General features: G+C 41.6%; 2 protein-coding genes across 3 annotated transcripts in view; one reads left to right on the top strand and one right to left on the bottom strand.

Moving 5' to 3' along the window:
* The first annotated feature begins 676 nt into the window (after window positions 1–676).
* GOLM1 (golgi membrane protein 1) lies at window positions 677–19,566 on the top strand. The gene is made up of 9 exons (XM_079996123.1): window positions 677–827; window positions 1,609–1,788; window positions 4,602–4,656; window positions 8,629–8,731; window positions 10,353–10,485; window positions 12,605–12,773; window positions 16,468–16,779; window positions 17,918–18,040; window positions 18,382–19,566. The coding sequence occupies exons 1-9, from the start codon at window positions 699–701 to the stop codon at window positions 18,453–18,455; spliced, it is 1,278 nt and encodes a 425-aa protein (XP_079852249.1). The 5' UTR covers window positions 677–698; the 3' UTR covers window positions 18,456–19,566.
* A 760-nt stretch (window positions 19,567–20,326) lies between these two features.
* NAA35 (N-alpha-acetyltransferase 35, NatC auxiliary subunit) overlaps window positions 20,327–24,206 on the bottom strand; it is a 32,858-nt gene continuing 28,978 nt past the window's right edge. For both annotated transcript variants that reach the window (XM_079996079.1, XM_079996080.1), the window contains exons 20-23: window positions 23,058–23,198; window positions 22,481–22,603; window positions 21,929–22,009; window positions 20,327–20,667 (exon numbers count right to left, since the gene is read on the bottom strand). In XM_079996079.1, the coding sequence (XP_079852205.1) occupies window positions 20,608–20,667; window positions 21,929–22,009; window positions 22,481–22,603; window positions 23,058–23,198 (405 nt within the window). In that variant the 3' untranslated portion in view covers window positions 20,327–20,607. The remainder of the gene's footprint in view (window positions 20,668–21,928; window positions 22,010–22,480; window positions 22,604–23,057; window positions 23,199–24,206) is intronic.

Raw genomic sequence — 24,206 nt, 5'->3', positions numbered from 1 at the left:
CGCTTCTGCGCATGCGCGATTGCCGAAACCCGAAGTAAGCTGTTCCGGTACTTCCAGGTTTGGCGTGTCTGAACCCAAAAACGCACAACCCGCAGCAATCGCAAGCCGAGGTGTGACTGTACGCTCAAAAACTGAAGTTCCACTGTACAAGTTAGATAATTCTGTGTAAAATTCAGAACGGATATGACATGACCTACCCAACTTTGCTCTCTGAGTGTTCCAGCTGAGGCGGCTCTCCCCTTCCCTAACAGCTGCCATAGGGCTACTCAGGGAGATACAACTGAAGATGATCAAATATAAGTATATCAGTTTCAGTAACTAAGACCTTTTCTGCCTCATTCATTCATTCTACCAACTTTATCTTGAAATGATCTCAAGGTTTCATGAACAGTTAAAAAAATAATTATTGACTGATGTTAATAGGAGATACTACGTAAAACAAATGGTAGAAACTTTTTAAAGACTATTTCGTTTGTTTACAGATTATATTTGAGCTTTGTTCATCCATCTTTGTAGAACAAGAGAACTGGAATTTATAAGATTTAAGTGTTGAAATCAACAGGATTTACTTCTGAGCTTGTAACTGGGCTGTCAGTGTCTCTGGAGTGACTTGGATGCAACTGCAAGTTCAGCAAAGGGAAATGTAAATATGCCTTTCCCCCCTTTCAATCAACAGATATTAGTATCTTCACTTTGAGATGGTGGGACTAGGAAATAGCCGTCGCGGGATGAAGTCTCCACCCCTCCTAGTGGCGGCGCTTGTGGCTTGTATAATAGTTCTGGGATTCAATTACTGGATTGCAAGTTCCCGCAGTATTGATTTGCAGGTATTACTCTTCTATTGGTTTTCCACATTGATGGAATCAGCAAAGATGTTTTCCTTTGTTCAGAATTGCAGTGAATTATTGAAGTTTAAAAAGCACTTCAGGGTTTCCAAATCATCATACCTGACAGGAATTTGGATGCTGGCCAGGAGAGCAAATACTGAGAGAAAAGCGAAGTGCCTGGGAAAAGATTGTGATGATAGTAGTTAAATACTGAATCCTGCTCAACCAGGAAATTGTGGAGCTTTATGCTACCCTAGCTGCCTGCTATATCAATGTAAAAAACTCCTTCTGTTTCTCTCATGCCTATGGATACACATATATGAACACAGACCCAGAGACAAAGTTGGGACTGGCTGTTTTGAATTAGTGTGTGGAACAATCACCCAGCTCCCCAATGCCTCTGCCCCTCAGTCCATTTTCTGCCTTACTCCCTACTTAAGAGAAAATAGCTTCTTCTGTGTTCCTTCTCTCTGTTCTCAGTGTTTTTGCCACATTTCCTGTTAACTACACACAACCCTGTCTGTCCCCAACCCAAGGAACAAGAATCTTTCCTCACATCAGCACTGATTATCAATATTCCTAGTGATTTTTTCCCCTTACCATCCATCCTATCCCATGTTCTAGAAGCATTTAGCATGGGCTCACAGGTGACTGGTAGTTGTGCGGTGTCCAATTTTGTTTTCTGCAAGCATAGATCGGGAAGTTAAAATTTTGATTACACACATTTACAGCAAAGATTGCCAACATTCTCTTCTGAATTTTTGTATTTGCTGCCTCTTAGAACCGCATAATGGAGCTAGAAGGAAGAGTCCGCCGGGTGGCTGTAGAACGAGGTGCTGTAGAAATAAAAAAAAATGAATTTCAAGGAGAGCTGCAGAAGCAGAGGGAACAGATTGACAGAATTCAGAGCCTGCATAACTTCCAGATGGAAAACACTAACAAAATACACATGGATGAGAAGGTAAGAGGTTTTTATTTATCATTGTCACTCTGCTCTGGGCCTCTCTATGCAGCTCCTCCTTTGTCCTAATGCTGCTAAGTCTGTCTTTGCAAAATAGACTGTAGATTTATCCAGTATTATTTTAGGGTCAAAAAAATCCCAGTACTGCCTCTTTACTACTATAATGGAAAGGGCCTCGCAATTGTAGCTGTCCGTGAAAGGGAAGGTGCCTTAAAACTGTATAAATACTATTTAATATAAAATTATTATTTATTGAATAAAGAATACTCTTCCAAATGAGTCCAGGGTGGCAAACACAACATTCAAAACAATGAGGTTAAAAATAAAAAGGCATTTTAAAGAGAGTTTATTATTACTTACACACCTTGTGCTGGAAGCAGCTTCTTGAGGGGGAAAAAAACGTAAGAGGAAAACTGAAGTGGGGTGTTGTGAAGATGGTATGACAACCTGTGAGACTAACAAACAGCTCCTTCCACATTGCGAGGGATGTGAAATGTCATGCTTGGTGGGATCATTTCCATCTACTGGCAGATTGGATTAACAGTCTGAACGTTAATTACTAGCCATTTCTCCACGGTGGAAGAATTGTAGCACACTGTCCTTTCAGTGGTTGAGTCATAGCTGTGACTTCATCCTAGAAAAACCTCAGCATCTAGAAAGATCCTAAAAAGGTACATGCAAATGTACATATTTTAGCAGAGAGTCTGCTGTGGAAGTGCCCTTGTGAGGTTTTTGGTAGGTTTCTTGGGCTGCATACCAATGTACCTGCAAACACAACCTGGTGTGCTTTTTCTCCACTGCAGAGGGATGGGGTATTTGCCCAAAATTGGATGGAAGGATTGGCCAATTCCTTTGTACTGTACCATAAATTCAGGAGGTCCTCCAGCGCTCTAGAGCAGTGGCTACCAATTAGCTAAGTACTGCAGACCTCCCCTTTTTCAAAAGCCAAGCTTTTGTTATGTGAAAGCTGCCACTGTGCCACGGACCTCCTGGGTGGGTTACGTGGGAGCCCTGGGGTCCACAGACCACCACCTGGGAGCCAAGGGTCCTTGGCGTCTACATCAGGGAGAAGAGGAAGAGAAAGACTGGACTGCAAGTTGCCTTCTGCCCTTGCAACCAATGGATACAACTCAATGGCCTTGATTCACAGGCAGCACTAAGCCAAACCATGCCAGTGTGTGAAGCCACAGGCGCTCATAGTAAAAACAGCAGCCATTTTGTTCCTTGCTTGGTGATCCTGCTACTGCTGCACTGCCTGGAGCTGAGCCAATCTGTATTGCTGCAGGCAAAACATGAGCTGTAGGCCAAGGTTTGTACTGCTTGTAGTTTGGGGGAGTCTAAACATGAGCCAGGCTTGGGCAAACCATGGCTTATCCATCTGATACCTATAATTCTGTATTTGCACAGTTGCCCAGCACAGCCTTCATCATAATAAACTGACACATGTATACTACAGATACACAATGAAGTAGTTTGTATGCTCTGAATTGATTATTTTTATGTAGCTGTTCTTTCTCCAGGAAATTACTACCAGCAGTGTTATACCATCTGCCTCCCAGCTGGAGCAAGACATTTTTGCAAAACTAGCTCCAGTTCAACTTTGTGATCAGATATCTAAGCTCTAGCTGTAATAAATGAATCGGCTCTCTTTTTTACACAAACAAGGGCTTGCTGTATTATTTTAAGAATGAGATTTAAAGGAGAGCAAAAACAAAAGACCTTCTGTGTTTGCTGATCTCTCCCTCTCCTGTTGCCTGCATTAACTTTGTGCAGGGTTAGCTCCAAGGCATTTGCCAGATCTTATGCCCACATAATTAAGCGGAGTTTCCTAGCTAGTTTGAATTTGAGCTCCATGCGGCTCCACAGGATTTTGTTAAAGCAGCAGCAAATGGTACCAGCCACCTCAGTGGTCTCTCTCTTTGTGAGGAGAGTTTACACACACAGTTTTAACTTGTAGGCTAAATTGAGGTAGCTTGATAAGGAAAGAGCTTCATGCTTGGGGATGAATTAAAAGTGCAGTATACCGATTTGCGTATTGTTGCTGGATGCTTTGATCCTGAGAATCACAGCTGAAACTGTTATAATTATTCATGTATATCATGGGTAGGCAAACTAAGGTCCACGGGCCGGATCAGGCCCAGTTGCCTTCTGGATCGCCAGCGCACACGTTCTTTCCCTCTCCCTCCCTCTCCCTCACACGGCAGTGGCTGTGCTTCCTCCCTCCCTCCTCCTGGCTTCTCCCTGCCCTGCCTAGAGGAGGAGGAAGGGGGCTGGGCTTTGTTGGTGCCAGCAACAGCAGTGCTTGAGCGGCCGCCATTTTAAGCAGCCCCTCTCTGGAGCCCTTTTGCGCGCCGCTCATCGTCCCTCCACCACCGCCAGCCCCTGTTGCTCACAAGACACAGGAAAGCAGCCACCGGGGCTCCTGGTGCTATTGCATCATTTCCTCCCCCCCAAAAAATATAGTCCAGCCCCCACAAGGTCTGAGGGACAGTGGACCGGCCCCCTGCTGAAAATGTTTGCTGACCCCTGATGTATATTCTACCTGTCCTTGTGCTAATCCCGCCCCCCCCAAGATGATTCTTTATGCCACTTGGGGATAATTTTTTTGTTTAGGTAGCATCCCAGTGGAGTCTTCTTGTTGGCCCCATGGCCAATCTGAGATCTTTGCTCTTTTGATTTTCCTGCCTGGTGAACATAGGCAACGAATATATAGGGCTGGGATAATGTAGAAATGGAAACCATTGTTTTTCAAGCACTCAAACAATTCCTTCTTTCTTTCTTTCTTTCTTTCTTTCTTTCTTTCTTTATTTCAGGCAATGCTGATGAATAACATTACAACAAATGAAAGACTGATCCAGAATTTGAAAGGTAAATCTCAGCAAAGCACTATCTGCACAGCAATTAAGTTGGCTTATTTTTATACCTTCGCCCATTGTATGTCTACTGATACATTTCCCCCAAAGCTGGAATAGTAGGAAAGTATGGGGGCGGCTGTAGCTGTTTCAGAATATAACCCCCCACCCACTTTAAACAGAGACAGTATAAAACTGTGGGACCTAGAAACTTACTACTTGAAGACAGAGCCTTGGGTCAACCTAGGAAATCCTTTTTTTATTTTCTTAAAAGCAGCCACAAAGGGACTCTTTTATTAGATCAAGATTGTCATTCTGGGGGAGGGTTTTGGTTTTTTAAAACCTTTCTCAATGCTGTTTTTCTTACTAATATTGCCATGGTGCCCCTGCCAGCTGCAGTTTGATCAACTGGGGATAGTTTTGGGAAAATGGAATAATCATCAATTAAATGCAATGGTAGAAATGTTAGCTCCCTCTTTCCTCCCCCTATCCCCAGTGCGATAGTCTCATTTCATTTTTTAAAAAATAAATTTTTATTAAATTTTACACAAATATCTCCAATTAACAACTCCCAATTAACATATTTTTCTCTTTTGAACTTGCCTCAGCTTCTCTGACAATCATCCGTATTTAAGTTTATTATCTACGCATTCCCAAAATTAATAGCGCCTTTTAAAATACCTTTACAGACATATTTGCATTCTTGCAATATTCCTTATTCTTTCACAAAGCTTCTTTAAAACCCACTAGTGTTGTTTGTTCATCACATACACTCTTCAAATACTCAGAAAATTTTCCCCAGTCCTCAATGAACTTGTGATCTCGTTGGTATCTTATTTTTCCAGTTAGTTTGTCCAGTTCTGCATAGTCCATTAACTTCATTCTCCATTCCTCAAGAGTCGGTAGTTCTTCCTGCTTCCATTTTTGGGCCATTAATATTCTCGCTGCAGTTGTTGCATACTGAAAGAGTTTATGATCCTTTCTATTTATTTCGTTTCTTGTTATTCCTAAAAGAAAGGCTTCTGGTTTCTTTACAAAATTATATTTCAACATCTTCTTTAATTCGTTATATATCATCTCCCAGAACCCCCTCACTTTCTTGCATTCCCACCACATGTGAAAAAATGTTCCTTCTTTCTCTTTACATTTCCAACACTTATTACAAGTTTTAAACATTTTTGCTAATTTAACTGGTGTAATATACCATCTGTATACCATTTTCATAACATTTTCCTTTATGGTGGTGCATGCTGTAAACTTCAAATTATCATTCCATACTTTAGCCCAATCTTCAAAACATATATTATAACCAAAATCTCTGGCCCAGTGAATCATTACCGACTTAACTTCCTCGTCCATCGTATACCATTCCAATAACATTTGGTACATTTTAGAAATTATCTTACAATCATTATTCACTATTTCTGTTTGAAATTTGGAATCTTTTTCTATATAACCCTTCTCTTTCAACTCTTTTTTAAACATATCATTTATCTGATAGTAGTGCAACCAATCAAATACATACTCTTTTACTTGTTCATATGGCTTCATTTTCCATTTCTCTCCTTCTTTGACTACCAATTCTCCATAAGTAATCCAATTCCCTCTCATATTAGTTTTCTTAACACTCATAACCTCTAGTGGGGACAACCAGTGTGGAATTCCTGATTCCAATAAATGTTTATATCTATCCCATACTTCAATTAACGATCTTCGGAAGATATGGTTTTCAAAAGCTTTATGACTCTTCTTCTTCTCCAACCATAGATACGTGTGCCACCCAAATCTGTTATCAAATCCTTCCAAATCCAGCAATTTTGTATTCTTTAATTTTATCCATTCTTTTAACCAACAGAGACATGATGCTTCATAGTAAAGTTTCAAGTCTGGCAGGGCAAAGCCTCCTCTTTCTTTTGCATCTGTTAGTAACTTATATTGAATTCTGGGCTTTTTGCCCTGCCAGCTATATCTTGAAATCACTCTTTGCCACTCTTTAAAAATCATTGTCCCCTTAAGTATCGGAATCATCTGAAATAAAAATAACATCTTTGGGAGTACACACATCTTAATTGTTGAGATTCTGCCCCAAAAGGATAATTTCAACCTTCCCCACACCTCCAAATCTTTCTTAATTCCATTCCATACCGATATATAATTGTTCTGAAACAAATCAGTATTTTTGGGGGTTGGCCATATTCCCAAATATTTTACTTTTTTCGCTACTTCAATACCTATTTGTTGTTGCATTACTTCTACCATAGTTTGATCCATATTTTTAACTATAACTTTTGTTTTTTTCCTATTTAATATAAATCCTGCCACATTACCAAATTGTTCAATTTCTTCTAACACTTCGTTTGCACTTTTCATTGGATCCTCCATCATTATTACCAAGTCATCTGCAAAGGCTTTCACTTTATATTCATTCTGACCAACTCTCACCCCTTTTATTTTCTCATTTTTCCTAATTGAATTCAGAAAGACTTCCAGGACCAATATAAACAACAGTGGTGAGAGTGGACAACCCTGTCTTGTACCTTTCGATATTTTCAACTCTTCCGTAATTACATTGTTCACAATCAATTTTGCTCTTTGTTCCGTATAAATTGCCTTTATTCCATTAAAGAAATCATTCCCTATCTCCATATATTCTAAGTTTTTAAACATAAAGTCCCATGATATATTATCGAATGCCTTTTTGGCATCCACAAACATCAAAATTGCTTGTTTCTCATTCCTGGCTGTCAGATATTCGAAAATATTGATTACATTCCTAACATTGTCTTTCATCTGCCTGCCTGGAAGGAAACCTGCTTGATCTTCGTGAATGATTTCTTGTAATACTTTTTTCATTCTTTTCGCCATTATTCCTGCAAAAAATTTATAGTCTGTATTCAACAATGAAATTGGCCTATAATTCTTTACTTGTGTTAAATCCGCAACTTGCTTCTTGCTAGTCTCATTTCAAATTTGGCTACTTATGGCTGTGTTTTCAAAAATTTAAAGAGAGCTAGAGATGGCTGTCCAACATCTCATCTAATTATGCACTTAATATAGTTCTAATGTAGTTAATGATATGAACTGTGATGAGAGCTAAATAAATAAACCTTATTTAACCAGACATCAAGGGATAAATAACTGTATCCAGGGAGGAGAACCTTCATCTTAAAAAAAACACCAATTTGTGAGGGACTTAAAGGTTGTTGTAGGAGATAAGGTCCACAAATCTCAAGGGAAAAGAGCCAGGTGGAATAGGAATGGAAGGCATAGGCTACTGGATTTCAGGCTAGAATCATACAAGACTATAAAGATTAACTCAGAGTTATATGGAGGAAAATACGGTTAATACTCTTCTTTTAAAAACGTGCATTTTCAATATTCTCCCAGTATTTTTTTGGTGCAAAAGCAAACAAAATAACCCAGTCCTTTTTTCTTTTTTTGGAGGGAGGGGGAGCTTTGAAAAAAGTATGGGAGGGAAAAGTGGATCTGCACTCAGGTGAACAGAAAATTCTTTCTGCAGATGGAAGTTGGGATGATAGCTTCATGGTCCCTTGCAATAATGCTTCTAAGGCTGCAATCCTTATCGATTCATGTATAGGGTGATGATCAGTTGTGCCCGTTCACCAGCAGAATAGGCTTCTGCTAGCACACCAGAACTTCTGTTACCCCCCCCCCTGCTACTGTCCCCAAACCTGCTCCAGATTTTGGGGGCCGGAAAGGAAGGAGAGGTCGCTGGAAGCAAATGGAAGTCTGCTTGTGCAGTATGGATTTCACAGACACTAGGCGGTAAACTCCGTTGAATGTAGTGGAATTTGCTAAACATGCATATGTTTGAGCTACACAGGTCACATAGACCGAAAAGACTGAAGCAGCGTTTTAATCTAACTACTATGAATAATTGGTGAAATAAATAAGAATGTTCTTTCCTACTCATCGTTCATTATTTTCTCCTTCTGTTTGTTTTTAATAAAATTTAATTTTTACTCAGAAAACTTGAGAGGTCTGCAGAAGGAATGTGGAAGGCTCCAACTCGACATTTACAGGTTTAAGAAAAACCAGACAAACCTTCAGAAAAAAATTACGTACGACATGTAAGTATGTGATGATTGGCCAGCTTCTGTATAAGCAAAATGGCCACAAGCCAAGTTATTCAAGCACTAGCTTTTGATACATATTTAGATTTTAAACAATATGTTTCCTCCATTGAAGTCAATGGAATTAAATAATATAAAAATCAGGCTTGCTGTTTTAATAATTTTGCTTCACTGGCTCACAAATCCAATAATTTAATTATAATACTGTACCTGTGAACAAACCAAAACGGCAAAAGTTGGGTACGATTTCGCATTTAAATAGAGGATGTTTCTAACTTGCCTTACCTACATCCCTCCTCAGTTCTACTGGCTCCTGGGTCTACCAGAAAAGTATACAGTGGTGCCCCGCAAGACGAACGCCTCGGAAGACGAAAAACTCGCTAGACGAAGGAGTTTTTCGTTTTCTTAGCCGCTTCGCAAGACGCATCTCCCTATGGGCTTGCTTCGCAAAACGAAGCTTGCCCCGCAAGCTCTGGGGATAGCAGGGAAGCGCAGCGCGTCTTCCCCGCTGTCCCCGGACCTCTTTTGAAGCAAGGGGCGGCGGGGAGAAGATCGCTTCTCCCCGTTGCCAGCCCTGCAATCTCCGGGGACAGAGCTCTCTCCCCGGACCCCTTTTGAACCAAGGGGCGGCAACGGGGAGAAGCGATTCTCCCCGCTGCCCCTTCCCTTGCTTTAAAACAGGTCCGGGGACAGAGGGGAAGGTGCGCGCCTTCCCCTCTGTCCCCGGAGATTGCGGGGCAGGCAACGGGGAGAAGCAATCTTCTCCCCACCGCCCCTTGCTTTAAACAGGTCTGGGGACAGAGGGGAAGGTGCTCGGCGCTTCCCCTCTGTCCCCGGACGGTCTCCATAGGAACACATTGATTGATTTTCAATGCATTCCTATGGGAAACCGTGCTTCGCAAGACGAAAAACTCGCAAGAAGAAAAAACTTGCGGAATGAATTAATTTCGTCTTGCGAGGCACCACTGTATCTGCTAATGTAGCTGGATTGTCATCATGGCAACAACAATTGGCCTGCAGTTGGCTGAGTGGTGCAGAGAGCTGGTTGTCTCAGGAGATTGGCAGAAATGTCTGCCAGGGTCGGACAGGAACAAGTGCGACTTTGAGATTTTTGTGACCTTTTTTAATTGCTTGAACACCTTTTAATTGCTTGAACTAAGCCCTAGTTGCTAATGGACCAGCTTGTTGTAACTTTAATCAGGGAGTAGGAGAAGTGAAAAGCAGAAACGATGCAACCAACTAAAACACTCAAATTCAGCAATTGGCAATACATTGCTGGTAGTCCTGTTTCAAAGATAGCCTCTCGGTTAACAATATACACTAGTAGATGGGAGGTTTCTCAGGACCACGAGGCCCTAATTCTGCACTTACTGTGCAAAGCTATAAATCTGCCACTGGGCCTGCACAATTTGTGACTGTACAAGCCCCACGAGGGACTCATTAAACCTCTAATTCATGATCTCTTTAGGACTACAAAAACAAGGAGGTTGTCAATCAGGCAGAAGGCAAGAGTATGTGTCTGACAGGCTGTGTTTGACTTTGTGGGTTTCAAGTTGTGCAGATTTTTCGTGTTTTAAAGAACACATTTTACAAACAACATTCTGTTGCTTGGTTCTAGGTCTCAGTGTATCAGTCAGATGAAGGAACTGAAAGAACAATGTGAAGAAAGGATAGAAGCAACCTGCAAGAAAGGCAGTCAGATACCAGAAGACATGAAGAATAGTTCGAAAATATTAGAGAGAAATGATCAAGTAAGTTTTTAAAATTTGTTTTAGAGGGGTATTTATACACAAATTGTAGGTGAACCAGGCTGGCTGAACTGATTCAGGCCATTATCCAGACCTCTATGTGGGGCTGAACAACTACAATTGTTGATGGCCCAAAGTAGGAAGAAGGTAAACTACAATGATGCTTCCCTTCCCATCTCCATTTTTTGAATGCATGTTCCTTCCTGTCAGAGCTGCCTCCAGGTCCCAGCTCACAGAGGACCAACGCTAGGCTGTAGTTATGTACAAAAGTCTTTATTGAGATTCAGTTTCCATTTTAAAGCCGCAGCGTGCAGCTCTATGTCTCGACCTTAGACCGGCGAAGTCCCGTCTGAGTTTCCTCCCCTTCCACACCAGTTTAAGACTCTCGCCTTGCTCCACCTCTTCCTAAGTTCCTTTCTCCTCTGGGCCCTCCTGCCCGCTAGGGTCTCATCTTTCCTGGACTCCTCTGACGCTGACCCTGACGATTCTTGCCCCTCCTTCCGGCGGGCTTTAGGACCTGGTTCCCTATCCGGGCTACCTTCTGTGCCGCTCGCCTGTACCTTTGAACTTGGCGCGCGCGGCCAGCCTGCAACTTTCCTCTTGACCGTTAACTCGCTCTCCGATGGAGGCGTGGTCAACCCTGACTCATCTTCTCTCGCTGGTGGTGCATATGTGGGCTCTGACACCTGGAACTCCTCCCCCCCACTGCGCTCTGGTGGGGAAGCTGGTCCTGATTTCCAACTGCTGCTCTGGCAGTCCCCGCTGGCCCCTTGCTTCTGGGGTGTCCCCCTTGGCTCGCCCCTTGCCCTGCCCATCGGCGCCCCCTTCTGTGAATCTTCCGATTCGCTGGAGAGGCTCATGGAATCTCTCGGGCTGCTGTCATCTTCTCCTACGCTGCCCTCGGATTGCTCCCCCTCGCTCTCCATCTCTTCTCCTCCCTGCGCTCCCGCTGAGTCCCTGACACTTCCATTTGTTGCTGCCTTGACCTTTTGGAATCCCAGTGTGCTCATTCAACTTTAGAAGTGCCAAACTTTGGCATGCTTATCTAACTCCCCAGTCCGGTGACTGGAATTATGTTACAGCAGCAACTTAAAAGAATCAACATTGTTTCAGTTAAATTATTTATGTTCTTGAACTTAAACAAGGAACTTTCAGTTCAACACCTGTTGTTTGAAGATTTCTGATACCTTCTTCCTTCAAAACCTTTGACCCTCTTTTTTTTTTTTTGTAAATAGTATAGCTCCATTCTATGCCAACAGGTAAACTTCCTCTTCCTTAACTGCGATTTATTTGTGGACATGAAATCATTTGTCACCATAGTTGACAGGGAGTGGCACATAAAAGTTGTACTTAGTACATTTTCATAAAGTTGTGAAGGTTTGAGGAAATGATTAACCGTAAAAAGTGAGTTTTTATAATGAATTTAAAAATAAAGTTGCTCAGAAGTATCCAAACAGCTTTCAAAGTTTGTTCCTGTGAGTCGTCACATTGTGTGAAAGCCAAAATTACCTTCCCTCCATCTCTCTACGCCAACTATATGAGAGAACTCTTGACTGGATCACCTGAAATAATAATCTTTTGAAAGCTGGCATGGGAAGCTAGCTCTATGGGTCCCCCCCACTAAGGTTATGGGGAGACTGACTCTCCTCATACAGTAGCCTTGATTAAAATTGTCACCCCCCTGCATGAACCTTTCTTAAGAGCAGACAATTATGTGGAGAGATCCAGTCACAAATCCGGCTAGATCCTGTCACAATGTGGTAAAGCTGAAAACTACCTAAGTCTCTTCTGATTTCAGTAGGAGAGAAAAGTGTTTAACTTGCCCCTAGAAATTAATGGGACCTGCTCCCCAGGTCATAAGCATGCGGTGAAATATATGCATGTAGCTATTGTCAAATGTAACTTCTTCCAAACATAGCAGGCTGCATTATCTTGTGGCTTGTGAAGCAGCCACAAGAAGGGAAAACAGCCGTCTGTTTTACTGTCATTCAGTTTCTAGCAAGGACTTTAATTTTGCTGTGAAACCACTTAAAGTAAAAATTCTAATAGTAGATTATTCATTTGCGTTGAAGAATTGTATGAATCAAGTAGGGCTGTTTTTTTGTTTTTGTTTTTGTTTTAGATAAATATTCAAGAGCCAACAGAGTTCGGGCAGCGTGACCTGACAAAACAGGGAAATGAACTTCAAGGAAAACATTACATCTCTGATGATTCTTTGAAACTAGAAATCTTAAAGCCAGCGCCACCCAGCATAAAAAATGTGGCAGAACTGGATTATCAAAGAGAAAAAGGTAAGAGTGTTGTAGCAAAGATTACTATTAATTTTCAATCTCTTCATTAGGTGTTAGCATCTAAAACAAATAGTCCAAAACACAGAACGACTTTGCATGAATAAGATTTGTTTCCCAGTACCATGTTGTGACTTTGGCCAGAGTTGAAACAGTGATTCTGTCACTTTCAGGCTCTCAGGCTTACTATCTTCACTGTAGTCATGTTGTGAGCTTAGCAATGCTAGAAATACAGGTATGTGAGTGTTCAGTTCTTGAAGCAATGCTTTCATTGCCTGTGCAAGGGAATGTGCTTTCGGTTTTCGTTGGGCTCCCGCTCACCCCACCAATGAATGAAATATGGTCACAGCTAATGATAGGGATCTTGGACAGTGCATTCTGGTGCTGGGTTAAAACCATTTTCCAGGCGTTTGATTAGTGGCCTCATTTTACTTCTGCTCTTTGCTGCTAGGTTTTAAAAGGGATTTTCCCATCTGCAATCCAAACCAAAGACCCTATTGTTTGCAAGGCATTGCTGCGCTGGTATTTTTTCACACACTCAGTCGCTGCTCACATGACATTTGGAAACACAACAGTGTTTCTCCCTTATTTATAATGCCATTCCATGCTACGTGGCATTGCAAAAGTCAGCTAGAAGCAGGAAAGGTCTAAAGTCACATTTGCTGTACTGTATCTTTATCATGTAGGGACACTGGTGGCACTGTGGGTTAAACCACAGAGCCTTGGGCTTGCCGACCAGAAGGTTGGCGGTTCGAATCCCTGCAATGGGGTGAGCTCCCGTTGTTTGGTCCCAGCTCCTGCCAACCTAGCAGTTCGAAAGCACATCAAAGTGCAAGTAGATAAATAGGTACCGCTCCGGTGGGAAGATAAACAGCGCTTCTGTGCGCTATTCTGGTTCGCCAAAAGTGGCTTAGTCATGCTGGCCACAAGACCCGGAAGCTGTCTGCAGACAAACGCTAGCTCGCTCGGCCAGTAAAGCGAGATGAGTGCCGCAACCCCAGAGACGTTCACGACTGGACTTAACTGTCAGGGGTCCCTTTACCTTTACCATGTAGTGTGGAAGTGGCTATTGCTTGATAGGTCACTGTGGAACAAGGGTCTCCCAACATTTTTGGACCCCTGTGCACATTTTGAATTCGGAGAGACTGCTGTGAGCACCAGCCACAAAATGGCTGAGGAATGTGGCATAACACAAACCACCCCGACAACATGATTATATATCCACACACACACACACACACACACACACAGTGAGTTGCTGGCTAATCAACAAGGATCATTCCTCAATATTAGGAAAAATATACAACACTAACTCACTGTACAGAAATAGTTTCAGAAGGCACCTGCACATCTTTCCTCCTAACTTTATTTCTTGGAGGACTAGAGATGATTATTTAAATGAAAGCTCAGACTTTAGGACACCTGCCCTGCTGCACCAATGAAAGCCTTTGCAGTGCTGCCTTGGTCCCCGCTGGTTCAGATGGTTAATGGAGAATAATTGTCTTTCTGGTAGCTTGCAGAGAGGGAAAGGTGACTGTACCCCCAAAACGGCTGTATAGGAGCCACTACCACAATCACAAACATTCTCTCCCTCATACAAAGTTAAGGCCTGGGGGAAAGGGCTTTCAAGTTAAGTGCAGTGGCACATTGAGAAGTAGCATCCAGTTAATAAAACTTCTTCATTCCTAAATGTACATAGTTGCATGTGTGTGTGCAGGTGTATATACAATACCATTGACCAAACCTACCGCTGGTATGTGGCCATCAGTTCGAAAAAGGTTAACCACCTCTGTTGTAAACCAACTGGCCTAAGCAAGACTATGCTTGTTGACGGTTGTTATGGTGAAAAATGTGCCAGATCCTAAGCTACAGGGCACTGCTGCTTTCCTGACACTGCATGGAACATTCCACTCCTCTCTCGTTGATCAATCTGTTGCTCATGTATCTCTGCATACCGTTTGGACATTGACACATCCTGTCCCAAGTTGTCCTCTGAAGATGGAACTTTGTTCCAAACCCAAATGAGATTCTGGATCCTGGGGATTCCCCCCCCCCCCCGCTTTTGATGCATCTCCTTGATTAATACCCCCCACCCAACTTTCTCTTGCCTTGAGGATGGTAGTAAAATCTGGTTACAGCAGGTAAATAGACTCAAGTGAGTCATACCTGTACTGCGTCATTGTGTAAAGTTAAAGGTAAAGGTACCCCTGCCCGTACGGGCCAGTCTTGACAGACTCTGGGGTTGTGCGCCCATCTCACTTAAGAGGCCAGGGGCCAGCGCTGTCCGGAGACACTTCCGGGTCACGTGGCCAGTGTGACATCGCTGCTCTGGCGAGCCAGAGCCGCACACGGAAACGCCGTTTACCTTCCCGCTGGTAAGCGGTCCCTATTTATCTACTTGCACCCGGAGGTGCTTTCGAACTGCTAGGTTGGCAGGCGCTGGGACCGAGCAGCGGGAGCGCACCCCGCCGCAGGGATTCGAACCGCCGACCTTTCGATCGGCAAGCCCTAGGCGCTGAGGCTTTAACCCACAGCGCCACCTGCGTCCCTTGCGTCATTGTGTATTTTGTGCTATTTGTGAGATGAATGTTGAACATCTAGCTTGTGAGAGAAGCTTATAAAAATTTGCACCCATTTTGCTGATCTTAAGAGAAATATCCAGCTTGCCCAGAAAACTCTGCTATCTGTTCACTTGCTTTGTATTTACTGATTTTCCATCTTTATTCAGAGTCCTTTTTAAGGGATTGTAGGTGTGGACAATGGGAGATTGTACTGAGTGAAAAAGTCGCATCTCATTCGCCATCATGCTGATTCGTAGACCCCTGCCCAGTAAACCTGAAGTAATACAAAATACACCTGGTGAAAGTTTCTCTTTGTCAACTATTACTATCTAAACTCTGAAAGTGGAACAGCCCATTGGAAGTACCTTGGGACGCAGGTGTCGCTGTGGGTTAAACGACAGAGCCTAGTACTTGCCGATCAGGTCGGCGGTTCGAATCCCCGCGACAGAGTGAGCTCCCGTTTCTCAGTCCCTGCTCCTGCCAACCTAGCAGTTCGAAAGTACATCAAAGTGCAAGTAGAGAAATAGGTACTGCTCCGACGGGAAGGTAAACGGCGTTTCCGTGCGCTGCTCTGGTTCGCCAGAAGCGGCTTAGTCATGCTGGCCACATGCTGGCTGTACGCTGGCTCCCTCGGCCAATAAAGCAAGATGAGCGCCGCAACCCCAGTCGGCCACGACTGGACCTAATGGTCAGGGGTCCCTTTACCTTTATCATGTACCTTGCCAACACCTCTTCCTCCATTTTATACTTGATTTGACTGTGCTGGATACCAGGGCCTAATGAATGAAGAATGTTTTGGCATGGAGGATCTCAAGTCAGTGTAAAGGTTAGGTCAGGTTGCATGCCTTGCAGATCTTTCCTAGCCATATACTTTCTCAGTCCATGAATATGCATTAAAAGAGAAGCTCAGTATAGTCTCCAGAACTGGAACAATGTGTTCAGTAAGTGTCTTGTATGACAAGCTCCTTTAACCAACCAAAAGACTGCATGGACTTCTGGTTTCAATAGGTGGTGTGCCCATTCTATGAAACAAGTTAGGCAAGGAAAAGCAGCTTAAGTTTTAAATACTTACATTTTCATACCAATCCCATTCTTGCACTGTGTTCTTATTGTGCTTTTACAATTGTTTACAAAAGGAACTGCTTTTGCTGTCAACGAAAAGGAACCCAAAGAAGAGGAACACTCTGTTGAACAGGACAACCTACAAATAGTTGCTAAGCTTAACGCAGATAATAATGGTCTGCCCCCAGAACCGGGAATGGAACAGAAGTCGTATGAAGAAGTTAAAAATGTACTTGAAGTAGCAGCAGAAAAGCAGGCAGGCAAATTGGCAGAAGCTATGCGCCAGCAAAATGCCAATCAAGCAAAAGCGGACGATGAAGAAGTTGAACGAGAGCACCTTTTAAATGATGAGCTGCAGCAGGATGAACAGGGGACCAGAAAGACTGGTTAGTATAAAGGCTTGGCTGCTGTCCAGGAAAAACATATTTGAGGGTATAAATAAACAAACAGCAAAGGAAAAATATAACCAGCTGTAGTTTGACATCTATCACTCCTGAAAAACTCTGTTTTGGGTGTAGCACTTGGTGTCAAACTTCCATTCCTGTTTATAATTAATAGTTATGTTTACTTGTTTTTCTCCCCACAATATTCGAAGTATATTATTTGTCTATCTACCACTGGAAGCAAAATGGTGGAGTGTCTTTAGTTCCAAAACCATGTTTAGAAGTGAGCTTGTTTTACTTTGAACATACTACTTTCCCTCTTTGTGTTAGAGGTTATCACAGGGCAGGAGTGACTAACCTCATTTGGGCTGCCGGGCCAGGGGTTAGAGGCCAAAAGTGTGGGTGTGTGGCCAGTTTATTAAAGACAGATTTGGGGTGGGGTGGGGAGGTCTCAAACATATTGGACCTGTAGGAATGGTATTTTTTCCCCAGTGGAGGAAGCCTTGAGGGCCTCACAACATAGGAAGTCAAAATTATTTTTTAAATATATCATTTTGTGAGGAGGATGTCAATTTTCTTGGGTGTGCTGGATGCTGACCATTCCTGCAGTAGGGCAGTATGCTGCACATCCAAAACTCATTCTACTGCATTGACAAGGCATAGCAGGTTTCTAAAATAAATTATCCTAATTCCAAACCCTAAGGGAGGACATGCCACCCAGCCTCTTGCTAATTGTTAAAAGATCCTTACCTATTGGTAAGAAGAGATCATACAGCAGACCACTTGAAGGAATAAAGAGGTGACTATAAGAATGTTTGATCTAGCATGCCACCAATGCAAATATTGCCTGTATCTCAAAGAAATGATCAGGTTGCAAGAGTTTACCAGGGTATAAAAGTGTTGAGACGAATGAGCATTATCAGGTATTACAATATTTAAATAAAACCATTAGTAATCTCGCCTACCTACTGAAAATGTAACGTGCCTATGCTGGTTGGTTGATTGATTGATTGACTGATTGATTGTTATGAGCCAAGAAAGCCCAGTGTTAATATTTGAAATACTGAATGCTCTACAGTAAAAGACAACTTTTATATTCAATAAGATTCATAAAAAGAATTATTCTGACTTGTCTTTGCAGGTGAATTTGGAATCAAAACAGTAAACCAGGATAACGTAGTGGACTACAATTTAGAAATGAACGAAGCGGAATCTGAAACAGATAAGCAAGCTGCTCTTGTTGACAACCAAAGTAACTTTAATGGTAAGTGGCACATTTTCTGTTCTGAAGGTCATAGTTCTCAAAGATATTCTAGAATACCTTAAAACTATTTTGCATAGTGATCAGTCAGATTTGTCATTAGTTCAGTGACATTTAAAACATTTTCAAACTGGGTATTTAGCGAACTTTGTCCTAATTTAGCAACATGGGACGTCACCCTGACAGCTGCCACTATGTTGTGAAAAACTGTCAGTTGAAAATATGTAAATTTTGCACGATGACCAACATACAGGCATAATGCTTATGTTTAAGTATTCTGTGATTAAATATCTAAGTAACCGAACTCTATGTATTTAGAATTTCATAAAATTTCTTCTTTTCAGTCCAGAAACTTGAAGATCCCAACATGCAAAACCATTTATTTAAGCTTGGCGAAGAACATCAACAGAAGCTGTGAATAATGAGTCGTTGCAGGAAACAACTACAGACACTGAGACAAGGCTTGAAACCTTCAAGGCTTGAAATGTTAGACTGAAGCAGATCAATTAGGGTTTATTTAAATAATTTCTGACCTTATTAACTTGTCTCCTGGTGTAATGTTCTTACTATTCCTATGAAGTGTGCCATGAAAACATTTCAGGAGGAAGCCTTTTTTTAAAAAAAATTGAATCTATACCTGTTCTTCTGGTTCTCCTTGAACTGTGACAGAAAAAGCCCCCAAATACAAGTTGTCTAGCTACCAAAACTGGAATTTCTTAAACTTTGGCTTTAGAAATGCCATCGTTTTCTCTAGCTATCAAAGAAAGACAGTTCTTCCCAATTATTACTGGATTTTGTACTTGTTTTCCGTAGCAATTTCCTCCAGAGAGAAGATATCCTAGGGTTATACTCTATAAACCAGTTTTAAACACTGAAATATTTGCCCATAGTAGTAGCCAAGAGCATGATTTATGATCATATTGCAACTTGAAAACATGGAGAAGATGAATCTACAAGCCTCAGATAATATCAACTATTTCTTATGAAGTATCTTAATGTAAAACAAAGCTCAGTACTCTAATCTTATCACATGAATAGGAAAGAGCATGGTACTGAAGTGGACTCAGTATAGGGTCATAGAACTTTATACCTGTTGAAATTCATCCTTGACCGTAGTGGTGACCCTTAAAAATAACAGGCACATAGTAAATGTGGTACAAGTTTGTTGCTCCATAATCTTTTTTCATGTTTATCAACTAATGGTTATATCCAGTTGGTGCCCTTGCACAAGCACTTTTGAGGCAGGGGGTGGATACCCCCACCCAAATCCTATCCCCTCCTCCAGCTATTGAAAATCTCTGGAGAATCCCGTAACCTTCCATAACTGTCTGGGGGATGCTTGGTGGTAATAACAAAAATGGCCTTCTTTTGCAATTACCTTCCACTTGTGGCATAAGCGCAAGGCTAACCAATTAGATATTCCATTACATATCTGATTTTGATTACTTCAATAAAACAGCCTAGTCTTTGTGAAATGAAAACCTATTTCGATCAATGGTGAATCAAATTAAAGAGTAAAAAAACCCAAATAGCCTGGTTGATGGTGTCTTATTCAAGGGGAATACAAAATGTACTATACAGCGTGTCTAGATTTTAGGTCTCCTATTTAAGCTATGAAGAAGGAAACACGTATTCTACAGAACATTCCATGAAACTAGCTGGCTCTTTATTTGCATAGACATATCCTTACCTTTAATGCTGCTGTTTAGCTGATACTTCAAACTTTTAAACAAAAAAAATCCCAAACCCTCAACTGTATTATGCTTCAAAAACTAAAATATGAAAACAGTGCACAGAACATTTAGCTAACCAAATAAAAGTGGTCCAAATCATTTTAAGTCTTTCAATTTACGGAAATAACTTGGTATAGGGCAGCCTTTAAAACAAGTGGAGAGGAAGGTGCAACCATGTATGTCTAAAGGCTTGCCAAATAATGTCAAGTCCTGAATGCAAACTCTCAGCAATTAAATCCAAAGACATCTGTCTAGAATACTCAACCAGTGGCCAGAAATTTCACCCCCTTCTTTTGAAGATTTTGCACTCTAAAAGGATATGCCTTCCAAATTATTTCTTAGCAAAACTCCCAATACATTTTTGTGTGTGTGTGTAAGTTGAGAACATTTCATATGTGGTCTAATGAAAACATGCAGCACATCCGCAGAGCCTACCAGTGTTCCTTCAGAGGAGAGTTCTGCTTTTTAGTCATCAAAATATAACCGCTCCCTTACTGCAGTGTACTTTTGAAGTGGGCAAGTGTGTTCTGAAATGCTTACAAATATTCAAAAGCCATTCATAAAAATGATTTATGGGTAAAACCGAAGTAAAACCAAAACATACAATGCTTTAACAATGAAGTTGTTAAAATCAGGTCCAATGGTAAAACATTACACAAACCACTTTAAAACAGCAGTTGTCACTCAGGCTGTGTGGAAGCCAAAATCAAGCTACTCCCAAAAAAACAGTACTTTTGTCCAAGTGAATCATGTCCCTTTTGAGCACAGTATAAAAGAGCCTACCAAAGCAGCTCTGTTGTACATATTATAGGTTGTTTGTTCTCCTAATCCTTTGCCTCAAATAAGCTTCACTACTGGGAAGTATCTGTGAGGGGAGAAGTCAAATTCTGGCGGAACCTAGAAGAAAAAGCATTGAGAGATACTTTAAAGCATGTCCAAATGACTCCTTAATTAAGCAATTCGTATTCCAAGAGTGAGAAAACCCTGAAGATGGAACAGCAAAAAGGTGAGACAAAGCACTCTTTACCATCTCTTCCAGACACAAACCATACAGAACTTACGCAAAAATTAGATACACTGCCAAGTGCACTATATCGGACTAGGGATGGATGGGCCAGTCTTTATCCATTTCATGTGCCTTTGGAATACATCCTGTTTGTGTGCAGATTTTTTCTGATTTTTTGGGGGGGTTAGGGTTTGCTTTGGGGGTCTTCAAAGTACTTGCTATACAAGGGATGACTTTATTTCCCCCCATTTCATAGGCACAAACTGCCTGGAGTGACTAAAGCGCAGCTCCTGCCACACATTTTGAAAATGGGGTTGAAACTGGCTCTGGGAATAGCAGCTTATGATAAACCCACTGAGCTGTCCATAGCTGTCAACTTTTCCCTTTTCTTGTGAAGAATCCTATTCAGAATAAGGGAATTTCCCTTTTTTAAAAAAAGGAAACGTTGACAGCTATGGAGCTGTCATTTTCACACATACAATGATCCTGGGAGGCTTTCAAGGACAATGCTTTTAAAAAGCCATTCTTTCCTCTATACAAGTCTCTGAGAGGAATGACACTTGCCACTCCAATGACAGCTTTATTTTCACCCTGAGTGGTGGGAGCTATGTTTTTTAGCTGTGTCAGGCAGCTAATAACTTTTAAAAGAACAAAAAGCACTGACATCAGCCCTCAAACACTTCATACAAATACGGTGTGAGGATTCCTACAGAGAACTACATTCCAATCTGCACACTCGTCTGGGAAGTGGAGATCGGGTGTGTTAACTTAGGAAACCCAAAAAACTGGTGGGTTGAAGTTATGTACTAATCAGGACATGGAGTTCAATGGGGCTTATTCTCAAGTTAAGTTGGTAAAGGGCTGCAGCCCAACCAAGACTTTTAAGGTATTACAACATAGCACAACGTCCTTTAGAATAAATGTATTAAATATTACACTATTAAGTTGTTATAGCAACATGCCCCATCAACATAGTTTGTTATCTGCCATTTTAACTCAAACTATGCACCAATTCTCGAGTATGCCATTAAAAATATACTATTTAATCATGGCCCGTTAGCATGTGACATATTTAAAATACATCTACCCCTTCTGATAGTCCAATGCTACGTTTCAAAAGCAGTGATATTAATTTAGCAACAATTTGCTTACTTTAGAATCCTTTTTGTGACCTCCTGCCAGCAGCTTCATGACCACAATATTGGGCTTAGCAACTTTAAGAATTCTGTTGACCTAAACAGAAATATTAACTTTGATATAGTTCACAGGCAGAAAAAAAACACCTGAATTCACAATAAAATGGTAATTGCAGTGTTTACTCTATTCGTTTTTTGTATTATTTTAAAAGGAGCAAAATTTTACGCAAACACCAACACTCTGCTTTCAAGTTACCGTACTTTTCGCTCTATAAGAAGCACCAGACCATAAGACGCACCCAGTTTTTGGAAGAGGAAAACAAGAAAAAAAAAAATTCTGAATCCCAGAAGCCAGGACAGCCAGTGGGATCGCAGCGCAGCGATCCCGCTGGCTGTCCTGGCTTCTTGTTTAGCTGTGCGCAGCCTCCCCGGCCGGGAGAGGCTGCGCGCGGCTAAGCCAGGACTGTAACTGAAGTAATGTTAAATGCTCACTGTTTAAAAAACGCCTGAATCAAGTGCCAACAATTTAAACAGCCAATTCTTAGTAATATGTTAGAAAGGATCTCACCTCATGGTCTGGGTTAGGGATATTTTCCAGGATCATTTTAGCTTGCTGAAAGTGTTTGCTAGCAGCCATGTAGAGATCAGAGGACTGAGGTGGAGGACTGTATTTGTTTAGGTCAGACATTTCCTAAATATCAGAAAAATAAGTATCCTTTAAGAACAGCCAAAATCCCCCAGATAGATCCTTCTTTTCAATGGGGCTACACTTTAGAGGCACAGAGGTGACAGCACAATGAAGCAAAATAGTTTCTACACATTTACTCCCTAGTTCTTCCTTGCATAATTTTGTAATTGGATAAAAGGTGATCTATTAAATAATTTTAAAAGATTTAATGCTTTGCAACTAATGAACACTTGGGAAATGGCTTTTTATTTCGTGTGCTTTGGTTTTAAATATGGCATGCTCTCCAAGGTAGGCAGGCAAATAAAGAAGGAACCTTGGGATGTGCCTTGCTTAGTGAACAGAGTGTTGCCTGCCTCCATTACAATGGAGGGAAACCCATCAAACTGGTACAGATCCAAAAGGAAGGGGAAAGAAACCATATAATATACACAGGTCCTGTAATGTTCTTGTGGCTCACCTTGAACTGCAAATAGTGTACGGGTGGTGGCGTGATGACACTGTTGAAAGGGGCAAACCTGTGCTCATACCGAACTTGCTCACTATCGAGCTCAAACTTCGGCTTTCTCACTTTGCCATCCATATCAAAAGCAATCATAGTCTTCAGGAGAAATAGGGAGACAAGGAAGAGAAACGCACAGAATGAGAAATCTGCTTATTGGGTTAATAACTTAATTCGTTCTGGAGGTCTGTTCTTGACCTGAAACTGTTCTTAACCTGAAGCACCACTTTAGCTAATGGGGCCTCCTGCTGCTGCCGCGCCGCCGCAGCACAATTTCTGTTCTTAACCTGAAGCAAAGTTCTTAACCCGAGGTAATATTTCTGGATTAGCAGAGTCTGTAACCTGAAGCGTACGTAACCTGAAGCATATGTAACCTGAGGTACCACTGTATCAGCAACAGAAGCACTGGCGCACATACAGACACAAGTGACTCCAGAAAGATGCCAGAGGAAAATGAAATGTAGCTGCAACACAATGAAACGTGACACATATGGTTTCCACTCACTGGACTCTTGAAAGGGGTGTTACAACTGAAAAGTATTTACTAATCTGCCAAACTGATTCCAGTAGCCTCACACCTTAGAGACAAATTATGCCAGTATAAAGGAGAGGAACTTGCGATACAAGTTGTACGGAACAAATCTGCGGGTGCTAGTTCTGCTTCGTCACCACAAAACAAAACAAAAAGAATGCCAACATTTCCTTAGGTACTATCTGGCATATAAAATGCATCCCACCTTAATTGAGGGCAAGCACAGATTCTTTGGATCATAATCTTTGTTTTTAACACCACAACACGCTGACTATAGTTTTATCCACACACTAACTCATTTGGAAAAGTGTCACGGAATGCAGACATAACACTGCTCATTCTTAAACTATAGGATCACATGCTCTCTTCCTCCCAGCACCAGAAATTCCCCTGCCAAGCCCAACCCATAGCTAGCTTTTGAGCTGGAAGAATGATACTAACTAGTCTGGGATCCAATTTAGCCAACAACTGAAATTGTTTCATAGTTAAATTATGTTTGCATTGTTCCTACACAAAGCATTACTTAGGAAAACATGCAGTCATTTAGGAGTGTTCGAGTACAGTTTTCTTGCCTT

This window comes from Podarcis cretensis (assembly GCF_951804945.1).
Source record: "Podarcis cretensis genome assembly, chromosome: 11".
Taxonomy (NCBI): Eukaryota; Metazoa; Chordata; class Lepidosauria; order Squamata; family Lacertidae; genus Podarcis; species Podarcis cretensis.
The sequence above is the reverse complement of the archived record's forward strand: the minus strand, read 5'-3'. Positions and strand labels throughout refer to the sequence as shown.

Coding starts and splice junctions, on each gene's coding strand:
- GOLM1 (XM_079996123.1), top strand. CDS start 699: ATGGTGGGACTAGGAAATAGCCGTCGCGGGATGAAGTCTCCACCCCTC. Junction 4,657..8,628: donor ACTGATCCAGAATTTGAAAG/GTAAATCTCAGC, acceptor ATTTTTACTCAG/AAAACTTGAGAGGTCTGCAG. Junction 18,041..18,381: donor CAACCAAAGTAACTTTAATG/GTAAGTGGCACA, acceptor TCTTCTTTTCAG/TCCAGAAACTTGAAGATCCC.